This window comes from Rhopalosiphum maidis, chromosome 4, assembly GCF_003676215.2.
Source record: "Rhopalosiphum maidis isolate BTI-1 chromosome 4, ASM367621v3, whole genome shotgun sequence".
NCBI lineage: Eukaryota > Metazoa > Arthropoda > Insecta > Hemiptera > Aphididae > Rhopalosiphum > Rhopalosiphum maidis.
In genome coordinates, this window is record NC_040880.1 from 50,872,665 (window position 1) to 50,898,524 (window position 25,860).

The 25,860-nt window shown below is 38.0% G+C and overlaps 1 protein-coding gene across 1 annotated transcript in view; it reads right to left on the bottom strand.

The window, feature by feature from the left end:
- LOC113556274 (zinc finger SWIM domain-containing protein 6-like) overlaps positions 1 to 24,308 on the bottom strand; it is a 53,751-nt gene extending 29,443 nt beyond the window's left edge. Inside the window, exons 1-2 of the mRNA XM_026961126.1 lie at positions 23,281 to 24,308; positions 1,291 to 1,396 (exon numbers count right to left, since the gene is read on the bottom strand). Of these exons, the coding sequence (XP_026816927.1) occupies positions 1,291 to 1,396; positions 23,281 to 23,689 (515 nt within the window). The 5' untranslated portion in view covers positions 23,690 to 24,308. The remainder of the gene's footprint in view (positions 1 to 1,290; positions 1,397 to 23,280) is intronic.
- Positions 24,309 to 25,860: the final 1,552 nt, after the last annotated feature.

Here is a 25,860-nt window from a genome sequence, read left to right on the forward strand (position 1 = left end):
ATCGCATAACAGAAAAATAAACACTGTACACAATACCTGTATATACCGTTTGGAGAAGTAAGAGGTTAAACGAAGTTTTCTCTCGACTCATATAGAGGTAGGTATTCCACCGAGTGAGATAATGATGATAATAATATGATTATGATGGATTTTCAATCAAATAAAATTTAAGTTTTTTTAAAAAGTACTTTTACACATAACAGTTTGGTTTGTTAACATATCAAACAATTTTTTCCTCGATAGAATCGCGTAAAACAGTTATACCTTGAAAATAGAATGTTCCGAGCACATGCAAAACGCGTATTTATATGTGTGTGGTATATATAATAATAATATTATAGTTTATGCAAATAATAAACGATACACGGTGAAAATACAAAATGGTAAATCAACGTAATAAATAATAATAATACAAGTACCTAATATACGAACAAATACCTATAATATGCGCGCGCATTGCCGCACTGCGCACGCTTATTTTAAATTGTGTTTGTGTTCAAAACGATTGCTACACGAACATAATTAAAATTCAACTGCATAACGATACTGAGCAAAAAAATTCGTTTCAATCACGACGCGAATGGACGTGGTGATCTTCTAAAATCCAACCCTAGGTATAACTAGCGTTGGGTTTTGTAAGTCAGGTTAGGTTTATGTATAATGTAATTTTGAGGTATCGTCGATGAGAAAGAAAATAACACTTTTCAAACGCGAATTATAAAACATATCGTTGAGCGTTTGAAAAAAACAAAAAATGTGCTACAGACTACGTAGGTATTTTCTTCCTCTCATTCGGACTCTACAGTGTCATATCATATAATAATATATAAAGCTATATTAAATGACGTGAATATTACATAATACGCGTACAAGAGTAATATGTACGCGACATTACACGGATGTACACAATATTATATACACGCGTGTCGTTCCCCTATATCCTTTTTGTTTTCGTAATCATGAAACGGATACATTTCTAAGCGGCAAACCTATCGCATAAAATATAATATAATAATATATTATAATTTAAAAGTAGGCGTAGACAATAAAAATTAAAAAAAAAGTCGGACGACACAAAGTTCATTATAATTTTATTATGTACAGGATTTTAACATTCGATGACGGTATGTTATACACACGACGTCGTGATAAATAATATAATATAATTGCGTACATGATAATATATACACGTTTCTATATTATTAAGACAATTATTGATTATATTATAATAATTTTAATATCGTGTCGTGTTCTGAAATATTTATATCATGTAAATTATTTATTTTTTACCTGTCGAAGCTGACCGACACTTTGTGTGTTTTGTTTTCTTGGTCAGGATGGTTGTATGACGGCGATCCTGGTCTCTGATTCCACACCACTCCGCTAAGATGGAATCCTGAAACACCACAAATGCATAATTGTTATTCATCTATTACTATACTAAAACGTATAGAAATAATAATATTATATAGTCACTATATAATAGTATATTACAATCACGGGGCCGGGAAGAGGAGGATTTCGCGGAAACTTGCAATTTCAAACTATCTAAAGAGATTTATACGATGCCTATACAATACCGATACGATGAGTCGCGGCGTGGTGTTGTATAAGATACGAAAAACAACGATAAAACGTATGATGAATGTACGCAAGCGTATGATGCTAAAAATCCTTTTTAAGCATATTATATATATGTATATATAGGTACCACGCGTACATAACACATACATAAATAATAAATTATATATATATTGGGATAATACTTGTGCGCACGCGATTCTCACATGCATTTGTCTGGGGGATTTGTGACGTGCAGGAGACCCAGGAGGACTATTGATCCGGCATTGTAAATTATTCGGAACTCGGCAATAAAAGCAAAAGAAAAGAGCCGGGGACATTAAATTTTCAACGTTTGTTTTAGGGCTTTAATAAAAACGAGGTGCGGCTTTATTACTTGGATTATAAAACAATACAAAGATTGACACCGACGGATTTCCAAAGCCATTTTTTTTCCTTTCTTTTAACTATACCATTGCAGGGCTGTATATAATATACAATATTATACTTTACCACGCGGTATATACGACCCGAGGAATTTCGGAGAACCGACAGTTTAGTGAAAAAGCAAATGAAAAATGACTGCGTTGTTAATCAATATATAAAAGTTTTTTTGTATACATGTACATAAAAGAAAAAGATATATAGGGTCGTATACACGCCCAACAGAACCTGATCGGTTGGTCGGTGTTGAGGGGTGGGGTGGGGGGAAGGTGGTCTTCTGTCGCTGAGGTGCAGTTCAAAGGAAAAACTACAATACGTGACCCTACAATAATACCTAAGCATTGTACTTGTAAATATATAGAAGGAGGTCAGGTCTGATTTCCTCTCTTCGTCGTCACGGAGCAAGTAATGGAATTTTCAACATAAAAACCACACTGGAATACAAACAGTAATTATGTATAACATATTATTTTCTCGCATATGTGTAGGTATATACATAAAACGAATAACAATTTACAACGGTACATATTACATAAATACGACGGCGGTCCTGGAGACGACGTACACGTGCGCTGAAGTCCGAAAAGTCTCCGACTGAGAAATACCTCCCCCCGTGGGCCTCCCGATCGCACTATAATATATGTATATACCAAATGCCGACGCGGCATTTGTATCGTTCTCCTCCGCCTCGCCGGGACATTTACGTTCTACTCCGGCGGGGGGCATTTGCATCCTCATCCGCCCCGACATATGCATCTTCCTCTGCCGGCAGAGACCACGTGTGGTGCACGCGTAATGATAACACGAAACAAGGCACGGAAACCTGGTTGACGGACGTCCTTGACGCGTGCGTGTCTCGTGCGTGCGGCACCGGCAACGCAGCATCCCACACGCGGCGGAATGACAACGCGTCCGGTACAGATCATCGCGCGGCCGTGTACGTTTATTTATATTATATTATTATATCAGACGTGTGTGAGTGAGTGAGTGTGTGCACGCACACGTACGTGTCGTGATATTACGACAATATGATAGTATTATTATGTACGACAAAAAAAAAAAAATGAGTGAAAAAAAACAACAAAAGTGACGTCATTATTGTCGTGTCGGCTGTGGTGGCGGCGGACAGGTTCAGTGGCCGTGTTGCCGTGTCAAGGCCATCGTACCCCAGTCCGCCCGCCCACCCACCCACCAACAGACCGTCGTCGTCATCCACCGCCGCGGCCGCTACTGCACCGCCGCTGCACCCGCGACCGACGACGACGCCATCGTCGCGTTTTTATATACATACATACATACATACATACATATATATATATATATTTATATATAATATTGAATAACGTAAAAAAGTTACGGTCGTGTACGACCGGCAACGTTGCACCACTGCCGCGGAGTACGACGAGATGGTATTCTCACACACAAATGTAGTCTCAACCACGGTCGACATGGACCGTGAAAGGAAGTGGACACGGAAAAGAACAAAAATTGATAGATATACAAAAAAAAATTATTCCGACGGGTTTACCAGTCTTTATTTTTGTATTTAAACCCAAAAAATCCTTTTTGTCCGCCGTCTCGAACACGCGTGACTAAACGCCCGTGATCATATGATATCGTGTCGTATGCGTATCTATACTCATGAAAATAATAATAATAGTACGTCGCCAGCCACACGACGGGGCGATGACGAATAATAAAAATTTAAATTTAAAAAAAAATATAAGTAGTCGGTAATAATAGTAATAACGATGGAAAAAAAGACACCGACCGTGCACACGCGTTTTCGGTGCGTATTGATCTCTAGTCCGAGGGGCGGCGCGATACTTTACACACCGCCGTCGCCACCGCCGCGCTTGCCAGCAGGCACTTATGGGACTTTCTGGCCGCAGCGCCGCAAAAGCACACACACACATCTGGGTACGACTTTTTTTTCGTATTATTTGTTTTACAATATCGTACATTTAAAAAAAAAATATTTTTCTTTTTCGTCAAGTGTCGAACGTACTAGACGTTATATTTCGTTTCGTTGCAATAATAACCCGCGTGCTACATATACACAATAATATTGTTCTCTACTATTATAGTACAGGGTTGTGGGTGTATCGATACGGATATAGCACCAGACGAACGTTCGAAAGACTGTGCATAGGTCGCGGAGATATTTTAACACACGCAGTCAGCCATGGAGTATATATACGATGAATGGACCGAAATACGCAAGAGGGGCGGTGTATATACGCATATATATATACATAGGCACGTAAATAGTATTGTAGACACCGTAGTATGTACTATATATATATATATAGTATATACTATACAGTGGTGTATGTATATATATATATATATACACACAAGAGTGAATGAAAACCGTGTCAAGGTGAGTGCGGCGGAGGCGGTGGAGGGGAAGCATGGTCCGTATTACGGCGAGGTCATGCAATCCGAAGCGGAGAGAAGAAGAGTAGGCGGTGGCGGTGGCGAGGAGGGAACGCTCCGTCATCGGTGGTGGATAGGCGGGTGTGGAGAGCGGGGTTAGCGTAGTAAAAGTCGACGGTTTGTTGTTTTCGTTCTCTTCCGCGCGGCGGCGGTCTTTCGCCGTCTCTCTTTCCGTTTCCGGATAACACGCGTATACGTCCCTTCTACCACCACCTTACCGCAGCATCGCGAATATTCGTCTCAGCCGCCGATAATCAGCTGTCTACTGCACCCTCCACTACATCATGTAATACACGGGTGTAAATATGCTGTATATATATGTAATATAAATACCGAGAAAATTCAGAAAACAACGGTATATCAGAATTCATTGCAGCGCGCGATTGCACCACCTAAAACAATAACCGTGAAGATGCAGTAAGAAACAGTGTCGTCATAATATAACACTTGCTTCACATCGTACATTTGGTACACGCGCTTAGTTATCGTAGTATAAAAAGGAGCGCTTCGACGTTCTAAACGATGGACTTTGCCAAACACACACCACGTACGTACTATATACACTGAGACTTTGGCCCCGTCGACTACGATTAAGCACACGATAATACGTGGCGCGCGTTCCCCGAAAACACCTAACGCCGCAACCGCGCACCTATCCGCACCGCGGAGTGCCAAATTTTGAGTTCTTATCTGGGAACGCGTACTCCTGGAGCTGCCAAACTTTGAAATCGTATTGCCAAACGACGATGTGACCCTCTCTCTATAAACTGCCTCTGACTCGGTGCCCCCCTTCTACCCCATCTGGCCACTTTTCAATAATAATCCTTGCCAGCGTTTTCTGGCCAAAATCATTCGAACCCCCACCTCCCCGTTAGCCAACTATACTCACTATTGCAGCGGCCGCCCGGGGCCGGGCCGGTCCCCATGTACGTTTTTAAACGGAAACCTCGGATATTCGGGCCAACAACGCCCGATGCCAAATATTCACAAAGTATGTCTGGAATAGGAGCCAAAAAGCTTTAAATATACGATGGTTCCGTTTGTTTTTGATCGGGAGACTTTTGAAGGATGTGGCACACGCGGCGAATATACATGTACCTATATATATACGAAAAACGCCAACCACGTATTGGTATACGTGCTCAAAACAAAACTTGCCCGAAGACTTTACAACCCCTTTCCTACTTAATTTCGCTTGCACGGTGCCTCGCGGAAATGTGAGACTCATAACTTGAAAGTTGCACATACAAATATAATAAATTATTTTATCTAGTGATAAAACAAGACGACTACAACGAGTGTTTTCACGCTACCTGTATACACAAGTGTATGTTTATTTTCATGGAAAAGGTTTTTAATTATTATAGTAGTTATATAACAACATCACTAGCAGAACTAATTGTGCGTTTTTGAATGTCGTAAGTCATAACGTATTTAGTATTATATATAGTGGTTCGACTTCTGGCACAATAGATACATATGTATATCGCGAAAGACAATGCGAATTACAGCTTTATTTTATACAGAAGGCGGACGAAGCGAACCGGTGCGGAACGCATTAATTTGGTAGCATCAGATAAAAAAAAAAAAAAACAAAAAAACATGGTGGCCGATAAGAATTTTTAACGACTGTTAAATTTGCAAGCTGAGCCAATATTTTAAAACTGCCAAGACGTATCATTCATTTTTTGGCCGAATCTCCAGCTCCGAAAGCGCGGGTATCGATGCAGGGTTATAACCAATTGGTATTTTTTGTGATGTATATGAAATAACAAGTACACATACAATATATAATCGAATAGAAAATTCAGAATAAACACGAATCATCACGCCAGACCTTTGAAACTACGCTTAATAGTTTTTTATTTGCATACAATCACTTATTCCCTTCGGAACGTTGTTTTCTTTATTTAGATTTTATTGTATAACTATATATTGTATTATATGTAATCGAAATCAAATAAAAATTATTGTAACGTATAGACGGGTTATATAGCGGTAATTTAAAAGATCTATAAATGAAATAATAAAACCAAAAGAATATTGTACTGACACGGTTAATATTAAAGCAGTTTGTGAAGATGTTCGTTTTGATTGTGTGCGTAACACTATAAGTTCTTAAAATATTTCCGGACAGTGTAATTGATACATTAGTAACGCCAAAAAGAAAGTCGTGAGGCAGTTGTAAAAGTACCCATACAGTCAATTTTCGTACAATACAACGCAGCCATGTATAAGAATATAACATAATATATATAGTACTAACAAATTTTTCTATCTTATTTTACATTATACATTATAATATAATTGTCCGTCTCGTAGTGATTACAAAAATCATTTCACCAAAATTCTATAATAGTCTCAAATACGAGGATAGGAAATATGACGGAGAAACGCGTGTTTCGCAATCACCTCGTAAACCGTTTTACCCGCCGAAACAATATTAACACCAAAAAACTTGATGCCGCACACAGTACAAAATCACTGTCAAGACAGTGCTATAATATATTAATTACGGTACGCAGGAGGAACGGCTGTCGCACACAGTCGTCATAAAGAAAAGCTCTAGACGAAAAAAAACACGGTAAGGCTGCATGGCGCGTATATAATATACGCAGTGTCCAAACGAAATTATTATCATCGTCATCATCCACGTCCGCCGATCGATAGATGGACACGCGCGCGTCGGATAGAACGCGGCGCGTATGTATAATATATAATTATTATAACAATGATGTCGTACGCACGGAGCCGAAAGGCCTATGACCGAGCACGTTCGCTACTCGGTGAGGGGGCTAAAAGCGTAATCAGAATATCGTTGTTATTTTTAATATATTATTATTATTAATATAAATAAATTAATATAAAACGAGAGTGGCGGTGCATATAAACGCATTATGTAGGAACGAGAACAAAAAACAATAATAATAATATATTACATCGTCCTGCTGTATAGTATTTATTTTTTTTTTTTGCTCAGTATAAATAATAACGAACAAACGACACACAACACGTGTGCCCTAACGCCCCCTCTCCACGTTACACATACAAAAATAATAATAAAAAAAGTTACCTCCTCCAACCCCCCCCCCAAACGGCCTGCAAGAGCACCACATATACGCAGTACAGCATTATTACGATGACGAGCGGCCAAACGGAGTCGGGGATGTGTGCAGTTCGGCGCGGGCGATCGACGACGGGCGAGTAGTAGTAGTAGTTCGATAGGGGTTGGTTATGGATAACTTTGTGTTCGGCGGGGAGCGGGAGCGCGGAGTGAAGCGATAAATTAGAAATGACTATTAGGCCGCGGGGATGAGGAAATTTACATGAAAATCGCTAGCAGGCCGCTGCCGCGCGTCCACGTGTGCATTCGACTCGGATCGATGCGCGTTGCGCGCGCGTGTGTACGTGGGCACATAAGCCGCGCGAGCTAGCCAACAGGGGATGAATCACCATCGCCGAGTGCGCGGCCTGCGGACGACAGACACGACACGACCACCGCCGCCGCTCTGTGCGTTTTTTATTTATACATATATATACACACGATGTGTGTGTACTTTGGTAAGCGGGGCGGCGGACGGACAGAACGGGAAAACTGATGGCTGTTACAGGGGGTGGGGGCAGAAAAAACCCCTACAAACGGTGGTGATAGTCGTTGAGCGAGTGAGAGGTCGTTGAACGCACGCGCCAAATATTGGCCACCGCCGACCGAAATGTCAGTTGTTCCTCCAACATAATACACACGACGACGCGGCTGTATATTTTTCGCGGTCACGTGACACGGAAACGTACGCGACGGACGACGACGACGACGACCGCCACCGCCCTGCTACGCAGAATATGGTGACGGCGACGACGGCGACGACGACGCAGTCTTCTTCGCCATCACTATAAATTATAATACAATATTGTGATAAAATATAATGTATTATTTTATAGTACGTTATCATCACGTGTGTACCTAATAACATGATAAAAAAATAAACCGAGGATTTTTTTCTTCAACGAAGCCAACGCAATAGTTTGAACTCGAAAAAAATATATTTAAATATTTGTATATCATATGGTTTGATGTACGATAAACGTTGATAGCTAAACGTCTAATATATATATTTTTTTTAATAAAAAATGTATGTGTTGTAATTTTATATAACTAAAAATTAATGAGAAAAAAATAATACATAATTAAAGTGAATCTACGCTTTAAATTATACAAAAAAGGTTAACTGAAAAGTATGATAATTGTCTTGCATGAAAAAAAAACCACCTTATACATAGTATATTATATACTATATTATATTATATATTATATTTGTCTTATATGTTATGAGTGAACCACATTGAGTCCTTGTGAAAATATTTTAACGCTAAACACTTCTTTTTTTATACAGCAGATCTCCAATAAGTTACATAATACCAAAAATACTTGTACGGTATAACATATACTATAATATACAAATATATAATGTACAAAATAATTTAAATCATAATTTTATTTTCTTAAAAATCAATCCAATACTCAATTTTGTTTTTCGGATATGAGTATATCATAAAATTAACCTATCTACTTATAAGTAATATTAAACTAATACATACTTATAATACATTGAATTATCCCTTTATTAGAGTTTAATAGAAAAATGTTTCGACAATTATTGACGGAGGTGTATACAAAAAGTGTTTTTAGACAGACGAATTTGTTCAAACACCAATAGCGTGGAACTTCAATATTATATAGATATCATTTTAATTCAGTGAAACATGCTCGACAAATTGAGGAAATAAATGTCAGTGTAGTCGGTAATTATGTATACATTCTCGAATACAACATTAAAAATTTAAACTAACTATATAGTATATTTGTACAAGATACCACAAAATACTATTTAAATTCATTAAAAAATAATCATAATAACGATCGAATAATTACGACCCGTATCTTGTATTTGACATGAAAATAACAGACATAACTAAGGTTAAGCCGAATGCGAAACTGTCATAAATGTCATTCAGTAAAACGAATATAATTTATAAAAATATGCTTACCGAACTATAATATGGGTGGTTTCTTTAAGAAGAATTTTAATATAATATCAAATTTCCAATATTCAATGAAGGAATTTTACTTTTGAATACTAAATAGTAAAAAAAACAACGAAACTCACTCAATATAATAGAACCTATTATTTTGATATTAAATTGAAATAATGCCATTAAGATGATAATATCCCTAATATGCACGATAGTTAAAGGGTAATTCGATTTTAATTAAAACAGACTTGAAGCATTGCAATTAATCTGCAGACTTACAGACAAAGTTTTAACGAGAAATAGTTAGAAATGAATTTGAACTACTAATAAATTACTTACTCTTATGCTGACATAGAAATTATGGTTTATTAAAGAAATACTAACATTTACACTTAAAATCTGGTACCTATAATAGCATTAACATTTTAGTATATTCAACTCAAAACATTTGACAAGCAAAATTTTAAATAAATATATATATGAACTTATAAACTTACAATCGAGTAAATACTAAGTCTATCATTATTGGATGAGTTTGTTTCGTTAATAATTTTAAATAGTTAATTTTACTAAAGAAAATAGTGGAACATGATCATTGATCATATTTCAATTATTAAGTGTTACCTTATATAGCTATATTACAGTTTTACAAAATGATAAAACGTAAAATAAATATTATTCAAAAACCTTTACATTTTTATTATATATTAACACTTTTGTGTGTATAGTTTTGTTAGATATCACAGCCTTGATTTCGAAGCAAATCTAATAGTTTTAAACAGCAATTATAAAATTATATAAAAAATTAAACAGACAATTACGATAGAATTAAATAACATGTAGTACATCACGTTATACATTTTTAGGTTATTTTAAATCTATTTGGAATTTTATTAATATATTTGTTAACCAAGAAGAAAAAATAAAAATTATAATATTTTGACAAAAAAAAATAAAAATAAATATACACATTATTTTAATGATGCATTGTTGTAATTTAACGATATTTACCTTTTTATATCCATAGTTATATATTTTATGATAAAATTATGATAAGAATTCTTGAATATTAAAATGTTTATTTTGTATAGCTATTAAAATTATACCAACATAATAGGAATTATAAGTTTATGTTGAGCACTAGTTATATATACTAAACATATATTAATAAACAACTAGATAAATTAGTTAATATACGACTCTAAATTCTAATTAAAATAAGACGTTCTTATCCAAGGTCCTATACATTTGCTAATGTGCTTAGTGCCTTAGTTAAAACAGGAGGTTAGGTGTACAGCATTAACCTAATATATTATCCTAGTATAATAAATAGACTTGTTTTCAATTAAACAGAAAAATTAAGTATAGTTTTAAAACATAAATTATATTTAATTTAACTTTCCGTGACCAATTTAAAGAGATAAATATTAATTTAATATGATATTAAAAATTGAAATAATTGAATAGGTACTAAATATAAACTACAATTTATATCTACATATGGTAATTAATTTTAATAATCTCAAAAATTGATTTAAGAATTTTGAAAATGTACGGTTACTATATTGTTATTTTAGAAAGTAAAAAAAAATACAGAAACCAATCGTTATTATTATAAAAATAGTATAACTGTCATTAATTAAAATATAATAATATATATATATATATAATTACACTTTTAAACTATGTAAGAGAGAATGCTTCAACCACTAATTCAGTCAAGAAACTTTACATCGTTTTGAATAGTCTCACTGATCCTCAATATATTAGTTCAACACTAATGTAAATATGGATATTATAAATATAATAATGTAGGATAAAGTAAAACGATAAAATTGTATTTACAAAAATAATCAAATGCAGTTTATCATTTTATCATGTTTATTTTGTTAAGTAAAGAGTTTAAAATCTTGCACAATATTCAAGTTGTCAAGAGCTATAGGTATTATTTTACATTATGTGCAAATTGTAAAAACAATTAATTAAATCATTAAATATGTAGATACTAAATATCTAATGTAATTTGTTTGATTTTATCACAGTTTATTAATATTTTTTAAATAAAATAATATTTCTAAGTAAAACATTTTTACTATTTTTAGTTTATTAATTATGAATATTATAAAGATGACTATTGTCAGTTTCTGAGTATCAAAAACAACGAAAATAACATTTTGTTTATTTTATAATTCGTTTAAATATTAAATCATATTAATGTGTATATGTTAATTTTTTTTCCTTATGGAAAAAAATCTTAAACTAATTAGTTGCAAAATAACTAATGTCTAATAGTATGTAGGATAAGATTTAAAATGTATAAAAATAAAAAGAGACTTTTACCGTATATTTAAAAAAACAAAATAATCATTTTATAAAAACTATTGATAATGACTGGATTTTAGAAACATAATATTAATCTAACAAGTATTAGGAATGTAACGAAAATCATAAGGCAAAACCAGTTTCAACAATGCTATTAAAAATATTTTAAAACCTTGTTTTTATTTATTTATATTTAACTTCAGACTGATGATTTTATATTTAATATACCGTAATGGAGCAAAAAACTAAATAAATATTTATAAAAATTAGGCACATGGGTATATCTTTTAAAACTTAACCCAATCGAAACGCATTTAAAATGCTAAACATGAAGCTGCAGATAAGATTTCGTTAAAGGTGGGCGTTTCAATTTTTTAATTAGATGTTCAAACAGAATTGTATTGGCACTCTAATCCCTAGAATAATATTTCAATGGCCATTTTTTATCATAAATATATACGAAAGTATGTATAATATATTAACTTTGATCCTAGCAGTGTCATATTGTGCAGTGTGTTTGCTACTTTTAAGCCCCACCAGGCAGGTCAACACAACACCGTTGGTTCGATTTATTAGACGGCGATTACATTATTATTTTATAACATATTATAATGGATTTGAATATATATAAGGACTGTGGCACAGGACTGCAAGTCTCTAAACAAAGGAAAATCGATTTTTAATGAATCACTCTATGTATAATATAAATACAGAATGACATATCACGACATTGTGAAATAATGTGTTTTCACAACACCCCGTGCGCGCGCTGACATTATTGTACATTAATATATATATATATATATATATATATATATATATATATATATATATATATATATACTAAAAGGAACCGCACACACAATATATTTAATACGCAGCTATAATATAACGCCAAGCTGTAGCAGTCCTCCGCCGCAAGACGTGGCAACGCTGCGTGTCGCGTAAGCCCGGGCCGGGTCTGTTCGTAGTGCATTATATAGTACCCTTTTAGTAATAAATAAGTATCGTATTATATGTATATAATAATAATAATAATAATAATAATAATAATACATTATAATATAGAAGTTTCCATTGCATTATAATATAAACGCGCAAACACAACCGTCGTCGTTTTATAATGGTCTGGTTTTATGTTAATGACGTGCGCCGCGCGCGCGCGTCTGTGTGTCTTTCTTAAAATATGTATAAAAATATTGTTAAACAAAAAGAACCGGTCCCGCGCCGAACGGCATGCTATTTACAAGTTCCGGTTAATGTATATATATATATATATATATATTATGTCTATACACATAACGGATTTTTACTCACCGCTTGTGTGCAATTTTTTTCTTTCCGGAAACGGATGTACGACCATCAATTTTATAATGTTCCAATTATAGTACAAATTAAACCAGAAATGGGTGTGTGAGATGTATTTTTATTAACAATATTAATACCAATAGGTAATAATAATTGTTGTTATAGGTATTGCAGCTCAAGGGCTGAAATAGTATTAATATAATAATACGATGAGACTCACTACGCAGAAAAATGACACGCCCACTTCACAAACAGCTGAGCGCGTTATGGAATAATAGTTTTTGTTTTTATTTCATCGTTACGCAGATTTACGATGGTTTTAAATAGGAGATATTTAAGGACTATAAACGATTAAACGTGAAAAAAGTTAAAACGTCCGTGGGTCTGACAAAGAAAAGTTATAAATGCTATAATACGTATATAATGTATATTATATAGTGACTTATTGAGCATAGGTATACTGTTCTAACGAAGAAATGAATTTGTTGTGTCTAAACTGTGGACAGTGTACATATCCGTTCCAAAATTTAAGTGAAAATATTGTACACGTTGGACAAGCAAGTGTCATCGAAGAGCTGAATTCGCCAATAAAAAATGTTTTCCGGTTATATATTATTTATTATATTTTCCGGAATAGCAATATTAAAAGGAAAGCGGATTTATTTGATCAGTTTTATACCACTGTCGACATGCACAGTGGGACACGCAAACTTTAGCAATTCCGAGAAAATATCGAGTTTAGTCTTTCTGAAATACAAATTCCTCGGATTAACGTGTAAAAGAAATACATATAATAAATATATATAATGGAAAACACTTAGTTTTGTCGTCATCGTGTCACCATTGCTGCTGACTGCTGTCGATTTGCATTTCATATAAAAACGAAGAACGTTTTAAATTCCGAGTACACTTTTTTATACAAAAACATCGAATCATTTTATCACTCGCTTAGTACGCGTACCTAAACCTATCTCATATTTTTTAAGCCGAAACCTATAGAATTTCAGAATATACATGATGTGAACAACAAATTTAAAAGTATTTATACAATTATTACACGCGTGCATTAGCACAAAAATTAATTTACTTAATTGAATACTCTAGAACAAGTAATGGTGAATATTATAATGTATTATACGAAGAAATAACCCACCAAACGCATTACTGGATAGTGTATACTGTTCAAAAATAGTACACATAAAATTGTATTTTTTTTCGCATTACAAATATATTTTATCGAAAAAAAAATCACTCGATTTGTCATAAATTATTAATTAAATATGATTTATGAAAACCTACATGTTTTAAGAAAAAAATAGAAAATTCCATCAGAATCTTATGCAAATTATTCGACCTGCCGTTAATAATAGACAAAACGTAGGTAGATGTTTATTCAATGTACAATGTACAAAAAATATAAATTAGGCAACGATGGAGTCTTCATTCAATATTTACACGTATGTTCTGAGTAAATGAATAAGACAAATTCCAATTTAAAAATGTCTTTTTTGTTATATAATTTTTATTTAGTGAACAATCGAACAATAGTAGTACGTCGTCGTTTCAGTATTAGTCGGTATTATTATTATTTTCCTTTTTTTGTATGAACTCACAAAGAAAATAATAACAATAATACATTATGTAGTACAAAATTTGAGTAGATATTATTATTTTACGCACCATCGAGTAGAAATTTATAAGGTAAAAAAAATTATTATTTTTTTTTTCATAACGTTCAGATCACTGATGACGTGTACACTGTATGCGCAACAACTTATATTTAATTGTATATATAGGTATTGTATATCACCAAACTGGATAAAAAATTCAAATACCGAAAACATAATATAATGCATTTGTTGCCATAATTTACAACAGCTGCAATAGTTAAGGAAGGAATGCACTGCACTCTCGTTGCTGTTGATGCTCGCGCACGCACGCACGAACACCCTTCGTCGGTTTTTGACGAAATGAAGGGCGTGCGCATTTCTAATAAGTTTTTGCGAGAGGGCACACTCAACTAATGCATATATAATATATATACTCAAGTCCGGAAGTTACCAATTACAAGTGGCTTTTGAACGGGACGACCACCTTATACTACCAAGTGCGTTACACTCAGAACACACACCGACACGTTGAGTATTTAAAAAATAAAACACATCAATGATCGCTATAACAACTATTACGAGCTAAAACCGCTATGGGAGTAGTTTATTAATTATTATCATATATGATTACACTATCGCATTATTGTCGCACGACCCAGCGGCAATCCCCGAACGCGGTTTCTCTCCGCTCAAAGTGCATTTACAATTTTTCATATATTATACATTTTATATTAACAATGAAAGAATTTGAATATTTTTAATTATGTTAAGTGCCTCACTAATACTTTCCTGATAAATATTCAACATAAATTTACATTTAATGGTAATTCGTTTTTTTTTTAAATATATTAAATTTTCATTCTTTTTTTCGGTCGAAACAAAAAGCCAGAATAAATAATAAAGCTTAGGTTTTAGCGAATAGATTAAAATAAATATTAAAAATAAAACCTCGCGGACAGCGATGTGTAACTACGTGAAATAATAATAATATGTACACCGGTGTTCCAGAGCATTGCCGGTAAATACGGGAAACACGCGAATTCCGTAACATATCGGTTCGGTGATCCACACTGCACACTGTACCCGCCCACCGTGGTCACACACTTTTCAGTGCTTTTCACGCGTTGACGCTTTTTCAGCCGTTTATTCACTATACGCGCCTTATACACATCAGTGTAATTTTGGTACGGACATTTCAATAAGGGTTACCGCTGTAGGGTGTGGGGAGAGTAACTGTTATAATTGAGAATTGTTTATTACATTTTGCGTGCTTTCAACGATTATGTATAATATTATGTAGCAACATTACATAATGTAGTGTTTAACACGAATTACGTTTTTGGTTTTTTTTTATAAGACCCCAAAAACAGTGTAAAGTTTTAAGGCTATTGACAATTTTATTTTCATACGGTTTAGAGCGTACCTGCATAATATTATAGTACATATTAATATAATAGTGACGGTCGATATTTTATTGGCTAAAGTATTAGGTTTGTTAACAAGGAATAATGGTTGTTAATTAAAATATACTTGAAAATTAAGTTAAATAGAAAAGTGTGGTTTTATTTTGAATACAAATTTGCATTAATTATTAAATTATTTTAGTTCTTCAAGAGAATCACGCCATGAATTTTTTTTAACCCCATTTTATGCTCATTGTACAAAAATTATATTGATCAAATTATAAAAAAAAAAATGTAATTTTAAACTTATTGAGTAATAAAATATTTTCAATTCGTTTGCCTATGACTAGGTAATAGGTTTTTTTCAGAAATCAGTTTTGTGTAATGCACCCATCAAAAAAAAAAAATAATAATAATAATAATCTTACGTTATATTATCATATTTGAAAAAAACTAATAGTTTTATATTCGATTGAAAATTACAATATTATTATCCAAGCATAACCTTTAGAAATTGGATAAATAGTTTATATCAAAAACAATCTTGGTTAGGTAACCCACGTTCGTATTCTTTATTTTCCTTGATATAATAATATTATTCAAACTTCTGCATGCGCAGTTTACGAATGAGTTCTTAAAAAACTACAAAACTTGCTGACTATTTCGTCAATAATAAATATGTATGTACGTTCGACACGGCATTCCTAGGATCGTATATTATACGCGACGTGTATACTCGAAGCGAAAAAAATTGTGGAATTGGCCGAACAAAAACACGATGAAACACAACAACGGCGAGCAGTCCCCGTTTCGGGAATCGTCTCATCGTCCGTGTATTGGCGACGTCGGCGTCATAATATAACGTGTATTTATAATATGTATAATATAACCTAGATAACGCGTACAATAGTATACACGACGTAGCCGACGCGGACTGGTTATCGTCGGAGAAAAACGAAACGAGTTTTTATGTATTTATTTTTTTTTTCGCGATATCTTCGTCCGGTCTTTTAAAATATTTGCGTTGCCGTCGATGATGGTCGTGTAGGTAATGAACGTACACATAATAATAATATAACATAAATATTACGTTCATAAATTATAAACGGTGCCGCCGCCGCCGCCGCCGCGTACGTACACGGCGCGGTCGAAAGCGCGTCCGAGTGGTAACAGAAACGATAGCATAGAACGCTCGCGCGGCTGGACGGTCGTCGTGTTTTTCGGTGCGCTCTGTATGACGTACTCACGCGCGGACATGTGTTGCCGCGACCGCTGCCGCCCGCGTGCCAGTGTGTGCGAGACGGTTCGTTTTCGTTTGTATGTGTGTGCGCGAGAGTGTACCACACACCGTAATAATAATAATAATAATAATAATGATAAAAGAGACGAGTCCTATTGACGGCGGTGGGGAGAGGACGACGGCGTGAGATTACGCACGCACGCGGGTAACGGGAAGAGGAGGAGCAAGCGGCGGCGGTGTCTGCTGCCGCCCCTGAAACGCGTTCTCTGAACCGCGTGCGAGTGCGACAGCTAATACACGTGTGTGTGTGTGTGTGTAATTCCAATCTCGTTTTCGTGGACGGGGTACACCACCCGCCGGCGATAGACTGTGCGTTTGTGCGTTTGTGTGTGTGTGTCGGTGTACGTACGCGCGCCCCACGGCGTCTTTACACTGGCGCACGCACGCAATGCCGAACGACCGCTGTCCGTGTAGACGTCGTGTAGTAGTAGTAGTAAATAGTAATAGCAGTGGTAGTAGTGGTAGTAGTAGTAGTAGTAGTAGTAGTAGTATTAATAGTAGTAGTAGTAGTATTAGTAGTAGTAGTAGTAGTAGTAGTAGTAATAGTAGTAATAATAATAGTTATGTTGTAGTAGTAACAGTGCGAGTGAGTGCGCGTGCGTGTGTCGTCGCCACCGCCGAGTGGTTGCCACGTTGCCGATCGGAACGTTGCCGAGAGAGCGCGAGCGGTTTTGTGGGAAGGGTGGGCGGCGGCGATGAGAAGGGCTGCTTATACACGACGCGGTGGCGGCGGCGTTTTCCTTAATAGCCGTGTGGCTCTTCACTCCCACCGAATGCTCCACTGCCCGCACCCGCGACGACGGCGACGCGAACACTTCCACCGCGGTACATATTTATAGGAGATACCCGCGCTACGGACACGACCCGCGGCCATCACCACCACCCTTCTTTTCGCCGATCGACAAAATCTTTTCGACTTGTGCTGTCCCGGCCCGAACGACGATTTTTGTTAAATTGTTTGTGTGCGATTTTGAGCACCCCTGAGAGAACGAGGGCCAGGTGTGTACGTATTTAATACTGTAGTCAGCTGCCGCTCGGAAACCACTTGGAACCCGTCGAGACCGCAATGCTCGGTGGCGGACACGCCAGTATAGATTTCTCGGTTAGATAATGTCCGGCAGTCCTTAGAAAATATATCACTCGATTCTTCGGAGTCTCGTAAGTTCGATCTATAACGAGCAACGACTATTTGCACGACCGTTGCCGACGCAGTGACGGCGTTGTTCCATCTGCCAAAACCGCATTTTTGAACCCATGTGGTTAATGACGATGACGCGCGGAGGAGCGAGGGTCGTCTCCGAAGGAAATTGGTTTATTCTATTTCTTTCTTTCTCCTCTCTCTTTCTCTCTCTATCCCTTTCTTCATCCCCTCTCTCCCACACACTCACTCACACATCAGCCGGTTTACAGACGTCGTCGTGGGCATCTATCAAATTTTGGGGGAAAAGAAATGTACGTAAAAACGATTTTTGTGAGGTAAAGACTGTCGGTCGCACCCTCGGTAAAATAAATAACAAATATTTCACACGCAGCGCCACTAAAATCGGCGTCTTCGGCAGCAGCCCCCACGCGATCGTCGACGAGGGTGTTGGCCATAGAGCGAAAACAATGGGGTTCGTCGTCGCGTGGGGTGGCGATAGGGACGAACAATTGTGTAGTAGGCAGTGGCGTACATATGGAGGAGTGAGAAAAAGACGTTTGCTGCGCGAATATTGGCCCCGGCAACGAGTTCGATTTGTTCGGTTTTTACCTCTCGCTCAATTCAACTTTTCTCTCTCTACATGCACACACTGCACAAGGCATGACTGCCAAAATCTTCGTCGCTTTACCATTAATATCAACGCACCCCATACAACGATTTAATATTACTCGGAATTTTATAGGAAAGAACAGTAAGATTTAAAATAATATATTATATCGTACAAGCGCAAAGGTATGAACGACGATACATTGTCCGTCATTAGAATACTATCTAAGCCCTGTATAATATATTAATATATACACCGTATTATTGAATCGCCTGCAGCATCGAAGAATGACGATAAATCGATTTACGCGTGGACCGATATCTTGGTTTGTATGCGTCGATCACAGCACAAGGATACATTTTATTAAATTTCAATATGATATACAGTATATACATCCTGTTTTATACACGTAGTTGGTGTATGCTGATAGTGCTACACCTATACCACCTCCGAAACAATAATTACGCGCCCAGCACGAGTTATTCAACACCACCCTGTCGCGTGTATTATAAGAAACAACATAATGTAAGGTTTCGTATTTTAGTCGTATAAAATAGACTTCCTATACAACATACATAGTATTATACTTGGCCGTATTTTATTCTTTCGTTCAGCTGCTGCTGCGGCACGTATAAAATCCCTTTTTGAGAAACACAAGACTGATTCTTTGTTCAAAACGACGCCATCTTGTTTACGAAAAAAAAAAATGAAAAAAAAACACGTTTCGCGGGATGTGCAAAGATGATAAATTAATAATTTTTTTTTTTGAAATCTAACCTCTTTCGAATACATGCAGAAAAGTATGTCAACGAAGCAAGAAATTGTTATTTTTTTTTTAATACGACTCTGCGAAAATAAATAGTAACAATACTGGTGTATTGCACGATATACACAATTGTAAAGTTGAATAAAAATAATTGGGCCAATTGAAGATAAAAATAAAATACAGATTGCAAAATTATTCTGAACGCACATTAACTGAAAAATTATATAAAATTCACGCAAAAAAAAATTCGTACTTGTCAAATTTTACGAGTAAAAATGAACATAATAATAGTACGAACTTGATAGTCCAAAGGTAAGAGTAAGAGTCAAATCACGTGGTCATTGCAAGATATTATGGTGCAACGTAATGACGATCGCGGTATGCTGTTTATCTCATAAATTGTTATTGTTTAGTCTTTAGCGGTCAATCACTTAATAGTTTCGTTCTTTTTTAAATGCCGACGACCTGGGCGATGTCGCATACCGGGAGTCGGTTATCAACGGTGCACAGCTGTTCACTCCTCGATTATTTTCTATTTAATACACTATTTATTTTATTGATATTACGACTTGCAATCTGGATCAATATACACGCGAATGATGAACATACAAACTGTGGTTACGTCGCAGGACGCACATCGAAATAATAATAATAATAATAATAATAATGATAATTCAAACTTTTGTTTGTCGAGGCAACGGCGGCATACAATACCCACGTGAGTATATTTTATATATATATATATATGTGTGTAACTATTGTTATATTGGAAACGCGATGACGCCAATTGTTTGTTTTCGGACAAAGATAATAAAAGGAGAACCCTCTAGTAGCAAAGCGGCGGCGGTGGAGTGCTGTGTTGCAAAAGAGACTATATGCGCGCAGGAAAAAATATTTGTTCAGGCTTAGCCGAGGAGGGCGAAAAAGGTCTAATATTAATCGTAATAAGAACTATACACGTCCTGTCGTCGCGTATCAGCAACAGCAACATAGCCATGGGTTTGATACGTTTAAAAATTTTAAAACTGACGAGGGTGTAATTATAATGATGAAATGGCGAAAACGTCGAATTTTCCCATTGTACATTTATTATGCTTCCCCTGACTTTTTCGCTAATTCATTGGTTTTAATATTTTCAATCCCGCTGGATAAGAGGAACGATTCAAACTATATATTATTATTGAATAATAGTATAAAAGAATATAAAACGCATTCTGTTGCGTATACGGGCTCCTACGCGGTCATCCTACTTTATAATATTCTGCTGGTACACAACACGATGACGGTCAGCCAAGGCTCTCTTTTATCGCGTTATTCAAGTATGTGACGCCCCACCCTCCATATCCACAACCTCGATTCTTGACTAAGTCGACGACGGGACATGGGTTTTGCCAATTGGACGTGAATAGAGTTAACTAATTGAAAAAAATCATTCGAGACGGACTGCGGTTGATTAAAATATGTATCTGAACACACATGTTTAACCTAATCAATTATTATTATTATTACATATTATTAAAAATAATAATTTTTCAACTGTTAACAATAGTATAAAATAATATTACAAGTATGGGCACACGGAAAAATAAGAATTTGTCGAGACGACTTCCGGAAAGACAATCAGATCGGCGCGCGTCTAATGGGTAACGTAAGATAGGCTATAGAGGCGGTTGAGAAATCGTCATAATGCATACCGGAAATTCCTGAAATCCGTTCGCAGCCTGAGGCGGCAGCGACCTTCGCCGTCGACCACGCGGTTCGCGCCGGGCCACGTACGGTCCTCACCGTGCCGGTTATACTCGACCTGCGGCGATCCTGCGAGATTTTTCCACGCGCTTTTGGCAGACTTCCAAATAACACTACACTCTTTTATAAGGTTGTTGCTCGTCCCTCTCGGTAGTCGTCGAGATATTTTTCCAATTCGGCAGATGTATTATAATGATAATATAATAATAAATAATACATACTTTCTACACGCACGTCACACTTGCGCCCGGAGCAGCGTGTGACGTGTGCGTGCGTGTGAAACGCTGCGGAGACTACTGCAGCAAAATGATTACGATGACGCCGTAGATAATATTAATAATAATAGACTAAATTTGCACATTAGCATTTTCATGAATAAACAGTTGGCGGTCGGCTCGCAGAATTAATAACGTACTTGTATAAATATTTAAAAACGAAAAATATTTCTATATTAGTTATTGTAATTTATTTTAATTCGTATTCTCGGTAGAATAGGAGTGAATGAGTAATTGGGGGATCCGCGACAGCGGGCAGGAGGAGGCTCGATAATAATAATTACCGCGCGCGCCTATGTGTATCGACGTTTCCCTCTTCACCTACCCCCCTACTACAAATCGTAACGCGCTTTTGAATAATGCATATCCGCCGGAACACCTGGTGGTGGTGGTAGTATGGTCGTGGCGACGGTCGCCGCGCTTCCCGTCGACGACGATCATATTATTATATTATCATCGTGACGAATAAAATACGCGCGCGACAGCGACGAACAAGCACACGTCACGGCTATCACTCGCGCGTCCGACGTTCGCCAATTTTTCGTCGCCTATTGCGACTGCTCACAATCATTACTATTATTGCATAAACGCACGGCGCGGCGACGACGGACAAACGGAAGAGAGAGAGAGTGATAGCGTGAGAGAGAGAGAGAGAGAGAGAGAGAGAGCGCGAAGCTAATAAGAATTTGAAATGAGGTCCTCCTCCTCGACGGGGTTGAATTTCCCCGGACGTGCCCCGCATGCATTTTACATAATTCCGTAGGCTATTAGATCAATATGACGCGGGTGCGTGTGTATCCCCCACACGTATAATACATATCTACGTATATAATATGTATGTGTATATTATACGACGGCGATGCGCCATACACACACACACACACGCGCGCGCCGCCTCCCTCGCGCGGCGACCGTTTAACCCGCGCACCACAGCCATCGTCGACCATCCTCCTCGTCGATCCCACTACTCCTATATCGTCGTTATACTATTAGGACTATAGTATACGCACCCCTCGCAAAAAAATACAAACATAAAAAAAATACCAAACGATCGCGTTACACATTGGTGATTTTTTTTTTTATTATTATTATTACGGACGACCGTGATCGGACGCCCGTGTCTGTTTTTCCGCCCCCGTCGACGTGGAGTTTAACTATAATACGCCGACGACGCGGGGGCGGTCTATCCACTGCGACCACCGTGCAGGTGACTTGTGAAACACGGTCACTAAGACGCGCTCGACATCGTCAATTGTTTGTACATCGACCGATGTACAATAATTTCTATAGTATGATTTTATAATATTCATCTTCGAGTTAGTACTCACCGACTTGCAGTACCCGGTCCACGCAACCGGTCTCCAAGAGCTTGAGCCCTTTGTAGAACGACAGGTTGCTCTGTTCCGAGTTCTGTGACGAAGAGCTGGCCTGCGACACGCGTATCAGCGACGAGTACATGAATATGTCGCGTTCGTTGCGCGGAAACGACCAGTAGATGATCTGTCGCTGCACCGGTTCCGGTATGCGATTGTACCGTTCTTCGATCCGTTGGAACGGTATGTTTTCGGCTACTATCCGGGCGGTGATGTCCAACAGCGAGTCGGGCGACCGGAGCACCGCCGACCCGCCGGCCGACGACGACGATGACGCACCGTCCGCGCCGCCGTCCCTGCAGCACAGCCGCTTGTTGGATACGCCAGCGCCGCGGCTGCAGCATGGCCGTTTGCATGACGCCATCGCTACGACGGCGGTGACGCTACGACGTTACTACGACGGCGGTGGCCGCTGCTATTGTCGCTTTTTTTGTTGTTGTCGCGGCGGCTGATGCTGTTGCTGCTGCTTCTGTTGTTGACTACAACGACGGATCCGGTGGCGATTCGGCGGACACGCATCACACGTACGCATACAAAGTGGGTAAGACGACGGCGGCGGCGGCGAGAGCGCGCGGCGCACAGAAGACTACGACGCGGGACTCGGCGGTCACGCGGACGACACTATCCTCGGGCGGAGACTATAGAGAACACCCGTCGACCGATCAGCGGCACACGGGAAACGAAAACCGGACACGCGCACGCACTCGGCGAAATGGCGACAAATAAAAAAAAAAACCCGAAATCGGAAAATACCGAGAGAAAAATCGCGACTCGTATTTTTTACGACGAAAAAATATTACTCGGCGACAAATCCCGACGTACACATTGCGCGCACTCACAGACGCGATACGATACGGTACGATAGACACACATACGCGCGGCGGCGGCGACGAATAAAATAATGATATTATATTATATACATATACACGCACGCACACGCCGCACACACGAACGCACACACGAAACGACGAACTGGCCGCGCCCGTATCTCGTTGAACACTGAACGACGACGACGGTGGCGGCGGCGGCGGCGGTTCACCGTCGACGATCCCCCTCTCCCGAGTCGCGGTCGCAGCGCGCGCCGCGGCGATCGTGAATGCGTGTGTAAGTGTGTGTGTGTTGTGTGTGTAAGCGCGTGTGATCGTGTGTTTATGCACGTATGTGTGTATACGTGTGTGTGTGTGTGCGTGTGTGTGTGAGTGCGTGCGGGCGTGCACACCGCGAATGGCACGCGGCAACCACTATCGATACATCGCGCGGTCCACGCACAATCGATATCAATATAATAACATTATACGTGTGAGACGACTTCGTCCCCGACGGCTTTTTTCCCCTTTTTTCCACGTACGCGATAATATAATTATCATTCGCCGCCTCCGCCCGCCATCGGCGGCGGCGGCGGCGGCGGCGGCGGCGGCATGACAACAACGCCGAGCGCCGCCGCCGACTCGGCCACCGCCGCCGATCAAGAGTATCGCCAGAGTCCTAAAAGAACCGATTCGGCGGCTGCGCCCTTTCGGCGTTTACCGTCGCCGTAAGGTTATTACGAAAATATCACTCATTTTCCTTCCCATGCGTTTCGAAAGATGCAAAAAATTAACCGTAACAATACAGTCGTCGTCGTCGTCCAAATGCCGCCATCCCCTACCACCGCCATCGACGACGACGACGACGACTAGTCGAAAACACCTGTGAACGGGATTATAGCTTTTACGCGCCTCGTCCACCGCTCGCCTACCGCTGGCGCCGCTCCGAAACACAAAGCCCGTGAGTTTTGGCACGGAGAATTCCGTTTCACCTACCCGCCGCCCCACCGGTCGTTTGATCTGCGGAACTGTCGTTATTCCGCCCGACCGCCAGTGGACAACTATAGAATAATGTTTTTTTAACACGACTAAAAAACGATATTTTTCGGTTTACGGGCGACGGCGGCGGTCACAGTATTAACGCGTCGGATTTTTGCCAATCGTCGAAACAAGACCTTCGAGAGGTTTTCACGTTATGTTCAGTGTTTACGTCATTTTATAGTTAAAATATTACACGTGCGAATATTATTAGAGTTTCGACTGCTATTACATTTCAAAAAAATATTTTCAGAATCGTACACCGAAATGGTTTAGTGGTTATCGTACAAGTATTTCGACCGCGGCACAGCCAACGCGCGTTGTGTGTGCACTTAATTTATCACGTTTTTTTTCACGTTCAACATAATAATAAATAGTTGTTAAATTGAATTGCTGTTAAAGTTTATTTTTCCGCCGAACCACTCTGTAATGTCTGTAATTGTTATTATTCAGCGTGTATACACACTTGTACGGCTATCATTTGGAAAACAAAAATTATGACTTTTCGCTTTGACAAAATACCCGAGCGCATATTTCTTGATAAAAACAAAAGCGATTTGTACACCGGTTTCATAACGAGTAACGAGTACACAAAATACAATACAACTAAATTATTTACGTGCCCAGTATTCGCAGTACTGCAGTACTTCCGTATAATCTAGAAATATATACTTTGTACGCTTAATAGTAT